This window comes from Dendrobates tinctorius, unplaced genomic scaffold, assembly GCF_039654945.1.
Source record: "Dendrobates tinctorius isolate UK_male_01 unplaced genomic scaffold, ASM3965494v1 ptg000307l, whole genome shotgun sequence".
NCBI lineage: Eukaryota > Metazoa > Chordata > Amphibia > Anura > Dendrobatidae > Dendrobates > Dendrobates tinctorius.
The window spans coordinates 1,571,253-1,591,577 of record NW_027361974.1 but is presented as its reverse complement, the minus strand read 5'-3'; the positions used below and the strand labels follow the sequence as shown (position 1 = coordinate 1,591,577).

General features: G+C 50.0%; 1 protein-coding gene across 10 annotated transcripts in view; it reads right to left on the bottom strand.

Moving 5' to 3' along the window:
• Nucleotides 1–20,325, bottom strand: part of TDRD12 (tudor domain containing 12) — a 167,917-nt gene that overhangs the window by 13,274 nt on the left and 134,318 nt on the right. For 9 of the 10 annotated variants that reach the window (XM_073560834.1, XM_073560838.1, XM_073560836.1 and 6 more), the window contains 3 exons: nucleotides 17,561–17,721; nucleotides 8,674–8,762; nucleotides 8,439–8,559 (listed from right to left, as the gene is read on the bottom strand). In XM_073560834.1, coding sequence (XP_073416935.1) covers nucleotides 8,439–8,559; nucleotides 8,674–8,762; nucleotides 17,561–17,721 — 371 coding nt within the window. Of the gene's footprint in view, nucleotides 1–3,208; nucleotides 3,265–8,438; nucleotides 8,560–8,673; nucleotides 8,763–17,560; nucleotides 17,722–20,325 lie in introns of all 10 variants that reach the window. The other variant, XR_012226999.1, reaches the window with a different exon arrangement.

The following is a 20,325-nucleotide window of genomic DNA, read 5'->3' as shown; positions in this document are numbered from 1 at the left end:
CTGAGAGGTGGTCGGTGCACGGGTAGCTGAGGCAAACGTTCTAAGACCTGGACCAGGGACTGAGAGACTTTAGTCAGATCGGAGACCGACTGCGACATTGCAACGGCCCACTCTGGGAGAGGGGAAGTACCCTCATCCCGGGGATCAGTGTGCTCCTGAGAGGCCGACATAACTGAAGGACTGCAGGACGGACAGAGGGGAGACGACTGACCTGAAGCCCACTTCTTTTTACAGCGTGCACAGGCATAATGGGTAACGGTGGGCTTGAAAGACAGCTGTTGCAGGGTTGAGCATAGGAAAGTTACACCTTATGGCTGCACAACACAGAAAAGGACTGCAGAGGAGCGCCAATTTGCCATTAAGCGCTGAGCCTACCTAGAATCTGACCAGCAGCCGGACCCTGATGTGTCCCCCAAGCAGCGCAGGAAGCAGTGAAATTGCAGGAGGAAACAGGCTGTGAGCCCGGAGTGCGGGATTTGGCGCCAGGAGGTGATTGGGCAATAGCAGAGAGGGGGCGCGGTAAAAAGGGAGATTGACATCCCCAAAAAAGAAAGTCGAGCTGTGATAGGTGTGGAATGGGCGTGAGAAAAAGCGCGCCCAGAACGAGGAAAGCGCACCCAGAGTAAAAGGGAGCGCGCTCAGAGCGGGGAGGAGGAAGCGTGACTGAAAGTGAAAGCGGTCTCCCTCCCTGCCCGAGATTCTATACTGATGTCCGCGGCGCCACTAATTAAGGTGAGCCTGCGCTACCCTGCTATGTAAAAAAAGGACTCCCCTGTGCCCAGGAAGACCCCCAGTGTTATGTGCCTCTGTATTAAAAAGGAGCGCGGCTGATGAGAGACGCGCGGCTGTGGTGAAGGAGTAGAGGTGGGAGTTTCAAATGCAGCACTGTGCTTCCTGAGACATGCGGGGCTAAGGGATCGTTCAGGATATTACCTGACGTCCCTGAAGAGGATGACAGCAGGGGCATGAATAGGGAACAGGTCGCTGGGAGAGGTCCTCTTACCCGTGTCATGTAGAAGACGTCCTTTTGTTGGGAGCGATGGCGACCGCCGTCTTCCTCTCAGCCCTGTCCCGGCAGAGGGGTGAGCAGTTGTTTTGGCAAGGACCGGCCACCTGTCATCAGCCCCTAGCACCGAATGGTGATAGGGAAAAGTCCTGCCTGCGGTACTGAGAGTTGCGATGTGGGTGACACCACACTGCTCGCTCAGCCGCATGATATGGGAAATCAGGGTGATAGCTACACCCTGTTTCCCGACGTTAAACCTGAAAAATAAATTAGAAAAGATTAAAAGGTTCGGCTAAAAAAACTAAAAGAAAAAAGTGATTATTAATCTGCGGATCTGGGGAGATCCCGGTCCGCCTCCTACAGACACTAAGCACAAACCGAGGTACTTGGTATCTGTCGGTGGGTGTATACTGCCGGGGAGGAGCCAATTTTCTTGTTTTTGCATAGTGTCAGCCTCCTAGCAGCAGCAGCATACACCCATGGTAATCTGTGTCCCCCAAATAAGGCGATAAAGAAAGAGTGATGTAATGCAGGACGGAGCTGTGTATAGAGGGGCAGAGAGAAGTGATGTACTGCAGCATGAGGCTGAGAAAACTAATAGACTGCTGGATGGGACTGTGAATATAGGAGAAAAGTGATGTACTGCAGGATGGGGCTGTGCATAGAGTGGCTGAGAGAAGCCAAGTACTGCAGGATTGTGCTGCGCACAGAGGGGTTGAGAGGAGCAATGTATTGCAGGATGGGGCTAAAAGAAGTGATATGCTGCAAGGATGTGGCTGTGTATAGAGCGGCTTAAAGGAGTAATTTACTTTAGGATTGTTCTTTATATAGAGGGTCTGAGAAGAGTAATGTACCGCAAGATGGTACTGTATATAGACGGGTTGAGTGGATTGATATACAGCAGGAATAGGCTGTATATAGAAGAGCTGAGATGAGTGATATACTGCATTATGTGGCTCTGTACTGAGAGGTTGGGAGCAGAGATATTTTGCAGGATGGGGCTAAATATAATGGGGTGGAGATGAGCGATGCATTGCTGGATGGAGGTGCGTATAAAGGAAAGGAGTGATGTAATGCAGAATGGAGCAATGTATAGAGGGGCTTATTGGAGCGATGCACTGCAGCATGGGGCTGGGAATCGAGGATATATGTACTGCAAGATAGGGATGTGTAAGCAGGGGCTGAGGGAAGTGAAGTACTGCAGCATTATGTTGTTCATGGAGGGGTTTTGAGAGGAGCAATGCATTGCAAGATACCACTGTGTATAGAGGGGTTGAGATAAATAATGTACTGCAAGATGGAGCTGTGTATAGAGGGCTAAGAGTAGTGGTGCATTGCAGGATGGAACTGCATATAGAGGGACAGAGAGGAACTGTTTACTTAATGATGGTGCTGGATATAGGGGGCTAAGAGGAATGATGTGATATACTGGGAATGGGACAGTATATAGAAGGGGCCGACAGAAGTGATATACTGCAGAATGGCACAGTACATAGGAGGTTGAGTGGTGTACTGCAAGATTGGGCAGTAGATAGAAAGGGCTAAGAGCAATTATACACTGTAGGATGGGGTTGAAAATAGAGGGGCTGAGAGTAGGGATATACAGCTGTGTATAGAGGGAACTGAAAGAAGAGGAGTGTAGTTGTGTATGTCGCATGCTGCCTAGAGATTAATGACGTGAAAGTGTAAATGCTGCTCTGTTGATGCGTATGTCAGAAGATAATCCTCTACCATATGAATCAACAAAACAGCATTTGCAGTTTCACATCACTGAAATGCCAGCAGCAGGTAACATACACAACTCTGCACTGCCTAGTAATTACAAGCTTTGTTGTGGAGAAGTGCAGGAGAGTAGAGCTCTGCAATAACCAGCTCTAGCTAACAATGATGTAAAACCACACAGGTAGCTATAGCGATGTAGATGGCAGAAGACAGAAGACAGGATCAGCCAGGCAGGGTAGTGTACAGGAGCAGAGAGCGCCTAGAAGATCAAGGTGAATGCTCACTTAGATTAGCTTTATGATAACAGAGAGGTAGAGGAAGTCAGGGTCACACAGGAGGTGGGAGAGGGGGACCTGCAGCACTTTGGTGAAGCAAGCATTGCTGGGAAATATAGCTTTAGCAGAAAAGAATAGGACCACCCATTCAGATACGTAAGGTCAATGCACAGAGATGCTTTGTGAAAAATAGAATTAGACTTACCGGTAATTCGGTTTCTAGAAACCTTCCACAACAGCATAGGAGGATGTCTCCACGCCCTAATGGGGGACAGGAAGCACAAGAGGTTAAAAGGTCCCTCCCACCTGTGACTTATAACTGATTACCATAGCACTGGTTACCTTAAGATTCTCAGAATTTGTCCAAGAATGCAGGGAGGGAAATAGTGGTGTCATGGAAGGTTTCTAGAAACCGAATTACCGGTAAGTCTAATTCTATTTTCTCTAGCAACCTTCCACGACAGCATAGGAGGCATAACAACCTATACTGCACTAGGGGGGGGGGGGGGGGACAACGGCCTGAAGAACTTTTCAGCCAAAGACTAAATCCCTGTTGGACACAAGGTCTAATGTATAGTGTTTAGTAAAGATATGTAAGGAGGACCAGGTTGCTGCCTTACAAATCTGCTCTGAAGATGCGCCTGCCCTCTCAGCCCATGAAGTAGAGGTAGATCGTGTTGAATGCGCTTTGACCCCTGTAGGGGGAGTGATGTTTTGCGCCAAGAATGCTTCAGAGATAGCCTTTTTAATCCAATTGGCAATGGTGTTTTTTGCCACCTTCTTTCCTCTGTTCGGACCAGAGGTATGGATAAATAGGTTGTGGTCGATTCTATATGGTTTGGTGTACTCCAAGTAATGGAGAATTATACGTCTTACGTCCAGCGTGTGAAACACCTCCTCTTTGGGGTTTGCTGGGTTTTGACAGAATGAAGGAAGAATTATATTCTGAGACCTATGAAAGTCGGACACAACCTTTGGTAGAAAAGATGGATCAAGGGAGAGAACTATGGAATCGTCTCTGTTAGGTAGGGTTCCTTGATTGAGAGAGCTTGGAACTCTCCTACTCGCCTTGCTGAGGTTATTGCTATAAGGAAGGCTAATTTGTAGGTGAGGATCTGAGAAGTACAGGATGACAGAGGGTCAAAGGGTGATTGAGTGAGTCCCGTAAGCACCACATTCAAGTCCCATGGTGGGACAGAGACTAGTTTTTTGGATGTAGCCTAGCGGCCGATGTCATGAATCTTTTTATCAACCTGTGGTTAGCCAAGTCACAGTCAAACATAGAGCTTAATGCTGATACTTGTACTTTTAGTGTGCTAGGTTTTAGACCTAGTTCCAGCCCCTTCTGTAAGAAATCTAGGATACGGGAAATGTTAGGGTTGTCTTGGTCGTGCAGGTTTGGCAGACACCATGAGGAGAATCTCTTCCATATTTTATTATATATGGCAATGGTGACCGGCTTCTGAGATTTCTGGAGGGTTTTAATTACCGCCTCTGATAGCCCCCTGGCCCTCAAGATCTGGGCTTCAGAAACCAGGCCGCTAACTTCATTCCCCTGAGGTTCGGGTGATGCAGAGGGCCTTGTAAGCGAGGGTCGTCTTTCATGCGTAGGATGAATGGCCCGTCTACCTGTAGTTCTGTTATTAGAGAGTACCAGCTCCTCTTTGGCCATAGCGGAGCTACTAGAATTGTTGGAGTCTGATCCTCCCGGATTTTTCTCAGGGTTGCAGCAAGGATTGGAACTGGCGGGAAATCATATGCCAGATGGAAACTCCACCTGTAGGCGAAGGCGTCCACTCCCAGGGATCTGTCCCTGGGGTTCAGGGAGAAGTAGTTTCTCACTTGAGCATTCTCTCCTGAGGCTAGGAGGTCCACCTCCGGGAGGCCCCACCTGCTGACTAGTGTTCGAAAGACTCTTCCACTCAGGGCCCACTCGCCGGGCTGGATGCTTTTTCTGCTCAGGAAATCTGCCTGAAGATTGTCCGTACCCCTCAGGTGGACCGCTGTCAGGGAACGAAGGTGTCTTTCGACCCAGCCAAATATTCGGCCTGAGAGGCCCTCCAGGTTGCTGAATCTTGTGCCACCCTGGTGCCTGAGATGTGCCACTGTTATGTTGTCCGAGTAGACTCTGATATGTTGGTCTTGGACCAGGTGTCTTGCTGCCAGGAGAGCTTCCTCCACTGCTTTCAGCTCCCTGAAGTTTGAGAACCTTGCACACATTTTCTGGCTCCATAACCCTTGGAATGGCTGACGAGACACTACAGCTCCCCAGCCTTTTTTGCTGGCGTCTGTTGTTATCGTAACCAGGGGGATCTGGGACCAGTTGATTCCCCTGCACAGGTTTTTGCGGTCCATCCACCATGCTAGTGAAGCCTTCACTGTTCCCGGGGTCTGGACCCTTTCGTTCAGGCAGGTGTGATCCCTGTTCCAGTTTCTTAAGATGAGACTGGAGTGTTCTGGAGTGGGCCTGCGCCCAAGGCACCGACTGGATGCAGGAGGTCATTAACCTTAGTATGGACATGGCTGCCCTGAGGGTCAGGGATCTCTGTCCTCTGAAATCTGAGACTCTTGACATTATAGACGTCTGATGTTCCTCCGGGAGGAAGGACATTTGATTCTTTGAATCTAGTAGGATTCCTAAAAATTTTATCTCCTGAGAGGGTTGAATTTGCGATTTCTTTATATTTGGGATCCACCCCAATGATTGGAGAATGTCTAGAGTCTGGGCTACCTGGTCTTCCAGGGCTTGGTAGGAGGACCCTATTATCAGTAGGTCGTCCAGGTAAGGTACAATACATATTCCCCGGCTTCTGATGTAGGACACGGCCTCTGTCATAATTTTGGAAAACACTCGAGGGGCAGAGGATATTCCAAAGGGAAGCACATTGCATTGAAAGTGCTTGACTTCCGGACCCTGACGAATCGCAAACCTCAGATACTTCCTGTGGGAAGGATGTATGGAGATGTGGAAATAAGCATCCTTCAGATCTATAGTTGCCATGAAGTAAGATGGCCCTAGCAGAGGAATGGCGGTCTTTACTGACTCCATCTTGAATTTGCGGTATGCAATGTGTCGGTTGAGGCCCTTCAGATTTATTATTATCCTTGCCTCCCCTGTGGTTTTTTTTTACTAGGAACAATCAGGAATAATGCCCCCTTCCATGCTCCTCCACAGGAACCCGAGAGATGGCATTTGAGTGTAGAAGAAGCCGAATGCAGGATTTTAGTGCTGGGGACTCCCGAGGTGGTAGGGAGGTAACTCTTATACCCCGCGGGGGGGGGGGGAGGATTCGAGCTCTAGCAGTAGGCCCTCTCTGATCACACTGAGGACCCAGGGGCTGTTGGAGATCAACTGCCAGGCAGGAAAGAACCTCGAAAGCCTTCCCCCGACCGGGGTCGAGTCATTGTTTTTCTTGTGGTTGCTGCTGCTGGGGGACCAGGATGTTCCTGCCTCTCCCTTTAGCGTAAGCTCCATCTTCCCGTCTTTCCTCACGGTTGGGATGACTGACTCTGAGGGGCTCGAAAAAGACGCTTTCTTGTGGTCCTCTGCTCTGGAAGCACCTTCTTTTTATCTGTGGCCTTTTCTAGAATTTCGTCTAAGGCAGGGCCGAAGACATGTTCGCCTTTGAAGGGTATCGTCCCGGCTCCATGTTTTAAGCCAGAGGGCTCGCCTGGCGGAATTTGACTGGACCATAGCCCTGGCAGAGGAACGGATCATCTCCATTGATGCATCTGCCAGGAAACCCGTAGCTCTCTGCAAGATAGGGAGGGAGTTAAGGAAGTCACTTCTTGAGGTACCACGAGAGATATGGCTCTCTAGCTCCTCAATCCATTGGAAGAGGGACCTAGAGACACAAGTGGACGCGATTCATGACTGTAAGGTAAAGGCAGAGGTTTCCCAGGCCTTCCTTAGGAGGCTTTCTGCAGTCCATCGGATCTCTAAGCTGGGATGCATCATCAAACGGCAGAACCGTCTTTTTTACCACTCGTGCCACCTGGACATCAACTTTCGGGATGTCCCATTTAAATTCCTCTCCCTCCAGGGGAAATCTGTGTTGGATTTCTGAGGGGGCCGAGTAGCGTTTTTCTGGATACTCCCATTCCTGGGAAATCATATCTGCTATACTCCTGTGGACTGGAAAGCCTGTTCGTTTAGGCCCCTCGAATCCACCAAACATGCGATCCTGTGCTGTCTGCGTGACGGTTTCGTCCTCTAGGCCCATAGTGGCACGTACTGCACTGACCAGCTCCTCCACATTCTGTGGAGAGGAGGTACCTTCTAGTGTCGGCTGACCCAGAGGTTCCCGGTTGTTCCCAATTCTCGGATCCCGATTTGTATGATCCCTCTGATTCAGACTCCGAATCCTCTAAATTTTCTGCTTTTTTGGGGGTGGTGAGCCCACAATCAGGGGGAGCGGAGGTGGTGGAGGGGGGGCAGGGCAGCTAAAGAGGTTTGAACCTGATGGGTAACCAAGCTGCGGATCTCGTCGATTAATGACGGGTGCTCAGCCCTAACCACCTTATCCGAGCAAGCTTGACATAGCTTTTTCTCCCAATTTGAGTGAAGTTTCGTGCTGCATATGGCACAGTTAGCCGACTTGCTGGATGTATTGGTGCTCTTATGGGCAGACTTTTCTCCCTATGAAACAAGGGGGAGAAGTATTTTGAGGACCTATACCCAGAGACCGCACCACTAGGACCCATCCCCGGACACTTACTGTGTCTGGGGCAGCGCTGGGCTCTGCAGACGTAGGGCAGGAAGACCCGTCCATGCTAACAGGGGATTCTGCATCTTACCTGTAGGTGTCTTCCGGCGGGTTAATAGCAGATTAACCCCGCCCTCAGCGCAGTAATTCATTTTCCCCCTTCCTCCTCCCTGGGTCTCGGAGCAGGCACAGCAAGCGCTGGCGAGCTCCACGTGCCGGCAAGAGGAGGGGGGCCGCCATGACAGCGCGTCCTCCACATACCCCGGAAGTCACCCGCACGTTACGTCACTTCCGGGTATCGCACTGCACGCAGGGGGAGGAGGAGAGACCGGAGAGCTACAGGAGGCCTCCGGCCAGGGATCACTGGCCCGCTTTACTCCCCATAGGGGAGCGCGGGAGGGCCAGAAACGGTCCCGAATCCAGTAGGAGACGGGAGCAGATCGGAGGAGGGTAGGCAGCGCCACCAACCACCACTACCCCGCTTTTTCTTTGGATCCTCAGGTATGCTGCAGCAGCCGGCCACACAGCACACCTGACATCTCCATGCCCCATGGGGGACAGGAAAGTCAATGGTGAGAGGGAGGTGGGAGGGACCTTTTAACCTCTCGTGCTTCCTGTCCCCCATTAGGGCGTGGAGACATCCTCCTATGCTGTCGTGGAAGGTTGCTAGAGAAAATGCGATTCTGGGAATAAACTGAAACAAATTTTTGCTGTACACATATAACAAACCTTGCTGAGAGAGGGGTCATCGGTGCCTCTGGGTCTCTCTGACCGACAACTTCTTTAAGCTGTTCTTCATCAGAGTCGGGCGAAAGATGTGGGTCACTGACAACCTTGTGACCATCATGATCTGAAAAAAATAAAACTGAATTCTAACCTGCAAAGTCACTCAACGTCCACCTCATATGGAGGAGGGTGATGTGATGAACCTATACACACACGGACATGTACGATAGTAGCATACCAGCATCTGCCATCCCCAGGCATGGAGCAGTAGGTGTGCTGACGTCTTCTGTAGACTTTTCAGGGGGTTCGTCAATCTCTATTCCTGCACTGTTTAAAATGAGAGAAAGTAGAACATGCAGCTCCATGTACAAGCCCCATACTGCACATGACTAATGCAATGCAAGGCACCATGTCACATCATTGAGGCTGAGATATGTCAAGGGTGAAAAGGGGGAAGTCACACAGATTCCACCGCTGCCACCAGTATGTCAGGGGATGTAAACCCGCTGCGTCCAATCCTCAGGACAATTATACAACTGAATGATGAGTGATGGACGAGGCTGCAGCTGCTTCCACTACTAGGCTGGTTATTGGGGAACTCACAGTGATCATATGGTATATACATCTCTGATTGCAAACTATGGAATATATATGTACAGTACAGACCAAAACTTTGGACACACCTTCTCATTTAAAGAGTTTTCTTTATTTTCATGACTATGAAAATTGTAGATTCACTCTGAAGGCATCAAAACTATGAATTCACACATGTGGAATTATATAATTAGCAAAAAAGTGTGAAACAACTGAAAATATGTCTTATATCTAGGTTCTTCAAAGTAGCCACCTTTTGCTTTGATTACTGCTTTGCACACTCTTGACATTCTCTTGATGAGCTTCAAGAGGTAGTCACCGGAAATGGTTTTCACTTCACAGGTGTGCCCTGTCAGGTTTAATAAGTGGGATTTCTTGCCTTCTAAATGGGGTTGGGACCATCAGTTGTGTTGTGCAGAAGTCTGGTGGATACATAGCTAATAGTCCTACTGAATAGACTGTTAGAATTTGTATTATGGCAAGAAAAAAGCAGCTAAGTAAAGAAAAACGAGTGGCCATCATTACTTTAAGAAATGAAGGTCAGTCAGTCTGAAAAATTGGGAAAACTTTGAAAGTGTCCCCAAGTGCAGTGGCAAAAACCATCAAGTGCTACAAAGAAACTGGCTCACATGAGGACCGGCCCAGGAAAGGAAGACCAAGAGTCACCTCTGCTGCGGAGGATAAGTTCATCCGAGTCACCAGCCTCAGAAATCGCAGGTTAACAGCAGCTCAGATTAGAGACCAGGTCAATGCCACACAGAGTTCAAGCAATTTCTTTAAGCTGATTTCCTTTTTTATCAGAGTGGGGTTATAGATTTGGGGCACTGACAACCTTGTGACCATCATGGTCTGACAAAATCAAAATAAAATCCGACCTGCTCAACGTCCAACTCATACAGTTGTGGCCAAAAGTATTGACACCCCTGCAATTCTGTCAGATAATACTCAGTTTCTTCCTGAAAATGATTGCAAACACAAATTCTTTGGTATTATCTTCATTTAATTTGTCTTAAATGAAAAAAACACAAGAAGAATAGTCTTAAAGCCAAATTGGATAGAATTCCACACCAAACATAAAAAAGAGGGTGGACAAAAGTATTGGCACTGTTCGAAAAATCATGTGATGCTTCTCTAATTTGTGTAATTAACAGCACCTGTAACTCACCTGTGGCACCTAACAGGTGTTGGCAATAACTAAATCACACTTGCAGCCAGTTGACATGGATTAGAGTTGACTCAACCTCTGTCCTTGTCCTTGTGTGTACCACATTGAGCATGGAGAAAAGAAAAAAGACCAAAGAACTGTCTGAGGACTTGAGAAACCAAATTGTGAGGAAGCATGAGCAATCTCAAGGCTACAAGTCTATCTCCAAAGACCTGAATGTTCCTGTGTCGTCCGTGCGCAGTGTCATCAAGAAGTGTAAAGCCCATGGCACTGTGGCTTACCTCCCTAGATGTGGACGGAAAAGAAAAATTGACAAGAGATTTCAACGCAAGATTGTGCGGATGTTGGATAAAGAACCTCGACTAACATCCAAACAAGTTCAAGCTGCCCTGCAGTCCGAGGGTACAACAGTGTCAACCCGTACTATCCGTCGGCGTCTGAATGAAAAGGGACTGTATGGTAGGAGACCCAGGAAGACCCCACTTCTTACCCCGAGACATAAAAAAGCCAGGCTGAAGTTTGCCAAAACTTACCTGAAAAAGCCTAAAACGTTTTGAAGAATGTTCTCTGGTCAGATGAGACAAAAAGGAGATTTTTGTGTACTCACCGTAAAATCTCTTTCTCTTAGCCTCTAACTGGGGGACACAAAACCATGGGTGTTATGCTGCTGTCCACTAGGAGGCGACACTATGCATAATCTGAAAAAGATTAGCTATGGCTCCTCCTATGAAGTATACACCCCTGGACGGCGTCAGCCTTCTCCAGTTTTGTGCAAAAGCATTAGGAGGAACGTAACAGAAACAACATAACCATGCCTGTAAGAAGGCTACTATGTACGAGCTCAAACAACAATATGAGAACTGAACCGTAGCAATGGCAACAGGGTGGGAGCTGTGTCCCCCAATTAGAGGCTAAGAGAAAGAGATTTTACGGTGAGTACACAAATTTCCTTTACTCTGTCGCCTCATTGGGGGACACAGAACCATGGGACGTCCCAAAGCAGTTCCTGGGTGGGAAGCAATGGACGAATATTGAGCTAGCAGGTCTCTAAACTTGGGGCACTGCCGCCTGCAGAACCTGTCTACCCAGGCTCGCATCCGCTGAGGACTGGGTATGAACACTCTAGTGTTTTGTAAACGTGTGTACGCTAGTCCAAGTGGCTGCCTTACACACTTGCTGTGCCGAATGGCCCAGGAGGCCCCTACTGCCCGCGTAGAGTGTGCCGTGATACCGGCCGGAAGGGGAGAATTGTTAAGTCGGTAAGCTTCTTGTATGGTGGACTTGATCCACCTGGCAAGGGTAGCTTTGGAGGCCGGCAGACCTTTGCGAACGACCTCCGAAAGGAAAATGGAATCTGACTTCCGGAAGGGTGCAGTCCTAGACACGTATATATGCAGTGCCCTGTCGAGGTCAAGCGTATGCAGAGCCTTCTCCACTCTATGAACCGGAACCGGGCAAAGGGAGGACAGAGAAATTTCCTCACTGAGGTGGAAGTTGGACACAACCTTCGGAAGTAAAGATGGTACTGTACGGAGAACCACCTTGTCCTGGTGGAAGGCTAGGAAATGCCGTCTGCAGGAGAGTGCTGACAATTCAGACACCCTGCGCAGCGAGGTGATTGCCACCAGAAAAACCACCTTCTGTGACAGAATGCGGAGTGGGAATTCCTTAAGGGGTTCGAAAGGTGGTGCCTGCAATGCTGTCAGGACCAGGTTGAGGTCCCACGTTTCCAGTGGACGTCTGTAGGGGGGAACCAATCGGGAGACCCCCTGGAGAAAAGTCCTCACTTGCGGCTTGTTAGCAATGCGTCTCTGGAAAAGCACTGACAGCGCTGACACCTGGCTCTTAAGCGAGCCCAGGGAAAGCCTGGCGTCCAGGCCCGATTGAAGAAAACCAAGAACTTTTGGTAGGGAATAAGGGAGTGGGATCTGGCCGCGGGATTCGCACCAGGTAAAGAAAGCTCTCCTGGTACGGTAATATATCTTGGCGGAGGCTGGCTTCCGTGCCCTGATCATGGTTCTAATGATATCCGGTGAGAGCCCTGCCTGGGTTAGAACCCAGGTCTCAAGGGCCACGCCGTCAAATTGAGGGCCCCTGTGTTCTGGTGGAAGAACGGGCCTTGTGACAGAAGATCGGGACGGTCGGGGAGACGCCAGGGGACGTCTGCTGTAAGCTGTACGACGTCGGCGTAACATGTACGTCTGGGCCAGTCTGGCGCGATAAGGATGGTTGGAACCCCCTCTTGTTTGATCTTCCTCACGACTCTGGATATCAGGGGGAGAGGTGGATAAATGTACAGAAGTTGGAACTGGGTCCAGTCCTGAACCAGGGCATCTGCTCCGAGCGACTGCGGACCGCGTGTCCTGGCCATGAAATTGGGGACCTTTGCATTGAGATGGGATGCCATTAGGTCCACGTCCGGGGTCCCCCAGCGATGGCAAATCTGGCGAAAAATTTTGGGGTGGAGAGACCACTCCCCCGAGTCCATTCCGTGCCTGCTGAGTTAGTCGGCTTCCCAATTGTCTACACCCGGGATGTGGACTGCAGAGAGTACCGACCTCGTGTCTTCCGCCCATTGGAGGATATGCGCCACTTCTCTCATCGCCTGGGTACTGCGGGTCCCGCCTTGGTGATTCACATATGCCACCGCCGTGGCATTGTCCGACTGTACTCTGATATGAGAGGCTGCTAGTAATTGACGAAAAGCTTTCAATTCCAGGAAGATGGCCCGAATTTCCAGGATGTTGATGGGCATGTTAGCTTCCACTGGTGACCACTTGCCCTGTGCTTTGTGATGTAGGTGTACCGCACCCCAACCTGTTAGGCTCGCGTCTGTGGTCAGGACCTTCCATTGACCTGGGAGAAAGGACTTTCCCGCTGCAAGTGAGGTTGGCTTGAGCCACCAGAGTAGGGACCTCCTGGTTCCCGATGTGAGCCGGAACTTGAGGATGGCTAGTTGAAGAGGCCTGAGGTGAAACTGGGCAAATGGTGCCGTCTCCATTGCTGCTGCCATCCTGCCGAGTACGCTCATGGCAAACCGAAGAGATCAGGGAGGATTGAGGAGTATGCGAACTCCTAGATGGAGAGCCAGTGCCTTGTCCCTGGGAAGAAGCACCAGACCCCTGGAGGTGTCGAATAGCATCCCCAGGAAGGTCAGGGACTGACTCGGGGTAGTCGATGACTTTTGCAAGTTGACTAACCAGCCCAGGCGACTCAGTGTCGATTGTGCTTGAGACGCTGACCTCGCAGTCCTTGAGGGTGGAAGCCTTGATGAGAAGGTCGTCCAGGTATGGAACGACTACAATGCCTCTGGAATGTAGAAAGTCCATGGTGGCTGCCATGATCTTGGTAAACGTTCTGGGAGCCGTGGCGAGTCCGAACAGGAGAGCCACGAACTGGTAGTGGTCCTGGTAGATTGCGAACCTGAGAAATGTTTTATGGGCGGGAGCAATTGGTATATGCAGGTATGCGTCTTGTATGTCTATGGAGGAGAGATATTCTCCCTGCTCCATGGACGCAATGATGGACCGAAGGGACTCCATGCGAAAATGACGAACCCGTTCATATTTGTTGAGTTGTTTTAGGTCTAGTATGGGCCGGACGCTGCCTCCTTTCTTGGGGACTACGAATAGATTGGAGTAGAACCCTCGGAAGCGTTCTGTCGCGGGAACCGGTACTACGACTCCTGCTTGAAGGAGAGAGGAGAACGCTTGGTGGAAGGCACGAGCCTTGTCTGGCGGTTTTGGTGGAACAGAGAGGAAGAACCGGTTCGGTGGACTGGAAGTGAACTCTATCTTGTATCCGGAAGACACTATTTCCCTGACCCACCTGTCTTCTGTAATAGGCAGCCAGACTTGCTGAAAGAGTAGAAGTCATCCGCCTACTGGTGGCGAGTCTTCCGGAGTTCATGAGTCATGATGAGGCGAAACTCTGGAGGTTTTCCTCCTTTGGGCTTCGCCTGGCCTGCTTTCGACTGCCAAGTCCTGTCCGGCCTCTGCGCCGCCCGTGGGTTGTCCCTGCGTGGAGAGCGGTTACGATTTTGTGCTGGGCGCGAGACGGACCAGCCCGACGAATTCCGAAAGGATCGGAATCGAGTTTGGCTACGCCGTTTAAACGTGCGTTTAGGTTTTAGTTGAGAGAGAGAGGTACTCTTACCCCCAGTGGCGTTGGATATCATTGTGTCCAACCTTTCACCGAAAAGCTGTCCACTGAGGTACGGGAGATGCGTGAGGGACATCTTTGAGGCCGCATCCGCTTTCCATTCTTGCAGCCAGAGGATACGCCGAATTGTGATGGCGTTTGCTGCTATCCTCGCTACACCTCTTGAAGAGTCAAGGGCTGCATGAAGCATGTAATCTGCTACTACTGCTATTTGAACCGCTTGGTCGGACAGCTCAGGATTTCAAGTTTGGAGGTCATCTTGCAATGTTTTGGCCCAAGCCAGAATGGCCTTGGTCGCCCAAACTGAAGCGAACGCGGGGGCCAGAGAGGCCCCTGTTGCTTCGAACACTGAACGAGCCATGGATCTGTCCACTGCTTGGTGTCCTTTTGTGGGAAGGGGTACCTAGCCTCCAAATATTTGCGATTGGTGAATTTCTTCTCAGGCTGCGAAAACTGCTTAGTAAGGATCATCAAATTCCGAATGGTTAGTAAAAACTTTAGGTGGTTTCAGAACACCTTCAAAGCAAATCTTGTGTTCTGGGACTTCCGGGGTTGGATCGGAAATGTCCAGCACCCGATGGATGGAAGAGAATATGTCCTCAACTAGCACTGTGTTGCTAGGGGGACAAGGGACCAGAGACCTCATTGTCTGAGTCGGAGTCACAGATGCATTCCGAATCCTGTGTATCGCTCAGGCGTTCCTTGGTGGGTGAGCTGGGACGGAGATCTTCTTGCGGAGATATGCGTTGTCTGTCTCGGGTAGGGGACGGTCTAAGCGACCTGGATCTACCGTGTCCCTCCCTGGAGGGGGATGACCGTGTGCTATGGGATGACGCAGAGGAACGCGACTTGTGAGTCCGCTTACGTCTGGGAGAGCCAGAAACGGCCTGTCCCTGGGTGGAGCTGTCCCTTTGCTGGGTGATGCTCATAAACGAGACATGACCCTGCAGAGCCTGGAGTAATGTGGAGGTCAGGTTATTTATGGACTGTGTCATAGACTGCGACATCTGGGTAGCCCATTCCGGCGTGGTAGCGGCCGCTGAAGCATTGATAGGGGCTTCCTGGGGCTCTGACCCAGTATTTTGGACACAATCCTTGAAGTGCGGGTACTTGCTGCCACTGGGGAGAGTGACTTTGCAGGCTGTGCAGAAGGCATAAAAACAGTCCTGCCTGGTTCTTTTCCTTGAGCCCGGCATAGTGCAGGGGAAACTATAGGAAAGCCTTCTAGGTAATATGGATTCACAGCCGAGTAAAGAGAACCCGGCTGTTATCTTACACCACCAGTGTGCCCCTAGGTCCAGCGCCGACAATTCACAGTCCTGTGCCCCCCGGAGACTGCTGGCGTTGCTGCTGCTGTATCAGACGGCGTCTGCTGCAGCGAAGATGGCCGCCGAGGAGATGAGGAGGAAGAAGAAGGGGGCAGAGAGCTGAAAAGAGCGCGAGGGCTATGTAAAGCGCGCTTTCTGCCTCGATCCGCCCCTTCTATGACACTGTGGAGTGTCATATTTGTCATCCGGGGGGCGGAGGAGGCGGCGACCTCAGCTAGGCCGAAGCCGCGGCCTAAATTAGACCTCTATGCCCAGGAAGGGCTCCAGGCCGGCGCCATAGTCTGGGGGGGGGGTTTCGGAACCCCCGGATTAAAAGGCAGGCTAGCGTTGGGGCCACAACCTGAAGCGGGGCCCCGAGATGGGTCCACCTGCGGCGCTGTAGACTGATGTAGACAGGGGCGCAGAGAGCCCTGTGTCTGCCTGTGTTATGCCGGCCCGCACTCCCCCCCGGCCCCGACAGGAGCCCGCAGCTGGCTGGGGTCCCTGGATGCTGTGCAGGTTGCCATGGAACCGCCATCTCAACTTCAACTGGGCACCCCATAATAGGGGCCGAAGAAGGAGCCATGCCGGGAGTCTCCTTAGGAGACCCACTTTTCTTCATCTGTCATCCGGAAGAAAATAACAGAAAAAGAAAAATTCTTTAGGTGTGCCACCTTGCGACACTAAGCAAAAAATGGAGAAGGCTGACGCCGTCCAGGGGTGTATACTGCAGAGGAGGAGCCATAGCTTATCTTTTTCAGAGTATGCATAGTGTCGCCTCCTAGTGGACAGCAGCATAACACCCATGGTTCTGTGTCCCCCAATGAGGCGACAGAGTAAGTAGAGCTTTTTGGGCAAAGGCATCAACATAGAGTTTACAGGAGAATAAAAAGAGGCATTCAAAGAAAAGAACACGGTCCCTACAGTCAAACATGGCGGAGGTTCCCTGATGTTTTGGGGTTGCTTTGCTGCCTCTGGCACTGGACTGCTTGACCGTGTGCATGGCATTATGAAGTCAGAAGACTACCAACAAATTTTGCAGCATAATGTAGGGCCCAGTGTGAGAAAGCTGGGTCTCCCTCAGAGGTCATGGGTCTTCCAGCAGGACAATGACCCAAAACACACTTCAAAAAGCACTAGAAAATGGTTTGAGAGAAAGCACTGGAGACTTCTAAGGTGGCCAGCAATGAGTCCAGACCTGAATCCTATAGAACACCTGTGGAGAGATCTAAAAATGGCAGTTTGGAGAAGGCACCCTTCAAATATCAGGGACCTGGAGCAGTTTGCCAAAGAAGAATGGTCTAAAATTCCAGCAGAGCATTGTAAGAAACTCATTGATGGTTACCGGAAGCGGTTGGTCGCAGTTATTTTGGCTAAAGGTTGTGCAACCAAGTATTAGGCTGAGGGTGCCAATACTTTTGTCTGGCCCATTTTTGGAGTTTTGTGTGAAATGATCAATGTTTTGCTTTTTGCTTCATTCTCTTTTGTGTTTTTTTCATTTAAGACAAATTAAATGAGGATAATACCAAAGAATTTGTGTTTGCAATCATTTTCAGGAAGGAACTGAGTATTATCTGACAGAATTGCAGGGGTGTCAATACTTTTGGCCACAACTGTATGGAGGAGGGTGATACCTATAGACACGCGGACATGCACGATAGGAGCATACTAGCATCTGCCATCCCCAGGCATGGAGCAGTAGGTGGGCTGATGTCGTCTGTAGACATCTCAGGGGCTGTGTCATTCTCTATCTCTTCACTGTTAAAAAATGAGAGAAGGTAGAACGTGCAGCCTTGTACAAGTCCCATAATGCAGGACTAATGTGATTCGAGGCACCATGCCACATCATTAAGGTTGAGAACACACATGATTTGACTGTTTTACTTCTCAATACAAACCTATTCTCAGATACTGGGGAGGATCCACCGTGTTCCAGCAAAGCCTTCAGTCGTACAATATGCTGGGGGTTATCTGCGCCAAGTCCTGTAGACAGGATTTCCTGCCGCACATTCAGGTCATATACACATGATGACAGATCGGACAATTTGGTCATCTGCACCTGCAAAGACAGGTGAAGGGTTTCATTACGGGGTTAATAATAAAGTAAAGGTCCATTTAAACAGGGCAATAATGGGTGTACGAGTGTTCATCAGAAAGCTCAACACCAGAAAACACGATGTGAATCGCCCAACGAACAAAGCGCTCGTTTATCAGCTGATTAGATACCACCATGGTTACTTACCGGTAGCCGGTTTTTCCGGAACCCATGACAGCACCACCTGAGAGAGGGATCCGCCCCGCCAGGACCCTACTGAGACATAAGGGGCGGCACCTCTCCCCCGCTTCAGTTGGGTTACAGAGCATTGAGAGGACTTCCCGGTTAGTTACATGTTTAATCCAACACCACAACACTCAAAACACCCTACTAATTGTGCACACCTATACAGTGAAAAAGGGGGGGAATGTACGGGTGCTGTCATGGGTTCCGGAAAAACTGGCTACCGGTAAGTAACCATGGTGGTTTTCCCTTCACCCATGACAGCACCACCTGAGAGATTTTTGGAGACTTCGAAACACCTTAGGGAGGGACCACCGCTTGCAGCACCCTTCTACCAAAGGTTAAGTCAGCAGAGGAGGATAGATTTAATCTATAGTGCTTAAAGAAGGTTGAAGGTGAGGCCCAGGTAGCGGCCTTACAAATCTGTTCGATTGATACCTCTGCCTTTTCAGCCCAGGAGGTCGCCACGGCTCTGGTGGAATGAGCCTTGATGCCGTCAGGAATCGGGATACCACTAGCTGAATGGGCTACACTAATGGCTTCCCTAATCCATCTGGCAATAGTCCCTTTTGAAACCCCATAGCCTTTCCTGGCACCCTGAAAAGCTACGAATAGGGACTGTGACCTCCTCCACTGGCTAGTGGCAGATATATATTCTACGAGAGCTCTTTTAACATCCAGACTATGGAATTTTTCCTCCCCCAGATTTTTTGGAGTTTCGCAAAAGGATGGAAGGACAATTTCCTGACCCCGATGGAAATCTGATACTACCTTGGGCAGATAACTGGGGTCTGTTCTTAACACTACCCTATCCTGAAAGACTTGCGTATAAGGAGGATTTACTGAGAGAGCCTGTAAGTCGCTTATCCTGCGGGCTGATGTGAGGGCTACTAACAGGATCGTTTTTAGGGTCAAAAACTTTAGGGGTAGCTGATGTAATGGCTCATACGGATCTTTTGTAAGGGCTTCTAACACCAGGTTTAAATTCCAGGGGGCTATTCTGGGTATTGGAATAGGCCTAGCTCTATGGCAGGATTTAATAGATCTGGCTATCCACCTATCTGATGCCAGTTTGCAATTGTAGAGCGCCCCTAGTGCCGACACCTGAACCTCAAGTGTGTTTACTGCTAACCCCATCTGCAACCCAGATTGTAAGAACTCTAGGATGGCACTAATCGGGGGTTCTTTTCCTAGCGGCTTACCCAAGAACTGTAGGAACTTATCCCATGTTCTGCCGTAGATGTTAGTAGTCACCGGTTTCCTGCTTTTTAGCAGAGTGGCCACCAGCCCAGGGGAGAACCCCCTATCCATTAAAAGCGACCTTTCAAATTCCACGCCGTCAGATGGAATCCTTTGACCTGAGCGTGCAATATTGGACCCTGAGCTAGTAGGTCCGGGATTTCTGGCAGAACCCATGGATCGGAGAGGGACATCTTCCGTAGCAGAGCGAACCAGGGCCTTTTTGGCCAAAATGGAGCTATTAGAATCACCCTGGCTTGATCGTTTCTGATTTTTCTTACCACAGTTGGGATCAGAGCTACTGGGGGGAACGCGTAAGCCAGTCTGAAGTTCCACTGGATGTGCAACGAGTCCACTGCCCATGGATTTTCCCTTGGGTTTAGAGAGCAGAACCTGTTTGCCTGTTGTGCTTGTTTGCAAAGAGGTCTATCACCGGTTCCCCCCAAAGCTGAATTATCTTTTGAAAAATGGACCGGTTTAGCGCCCATTCTCCTTGCCTCAGGGTATTGCGACTCAGGAAATCTGCCTCTATGTTTTCTGCCCCTTTTATGTGTAGGGCTGTCACGGAGTGTAGGTGTTCCTCTGCACTGCTCAGAATGTCTGTTGCTGCTTCCATTAAGGAGTGTGATCTTGTCCCTCCTTGGTGGTTGATGTATGCCACTGCTACCTTGTTGTCTGACATGATGCGTACATCTCGACCCTGGAGTAGCGGAATGAAGTGGCTTAGGGCCTTGCCCACTGCCCACTCAGGTTGGAGGATGCCTTCCTTTCTTGGTGTCCAGGAACCCTGACCTATGAGGCCCCTTAGGTGTGCCCCCCACCCCGAGGAGCTTGCATCTGTTAAAATTATATCTGTCGCCTGTCTGTCCCATGGTATTCCTAAGGTCAGATTTGTCTCGTTCAACCACCAGTTGAGAGAGTCTCTGGTTTTTAAGGAAAGCTCCAGCTTTCCTTCCAAACGCCCTCTTAGCGATCTTTGTGCTCTTAGTATCTCCCCCTGGAGTTGCCGGGTGTGAAACTGAGCCCACCTGACCGCCGGAATACAGGATGTTAGGGTACCTAGTAGGGACATTGCTTTTCTTAATGTCATACATGGTTGGTTTCGGCCCACCAAGGCCAGATTTTGCACCTTCTCTATCTTGCACT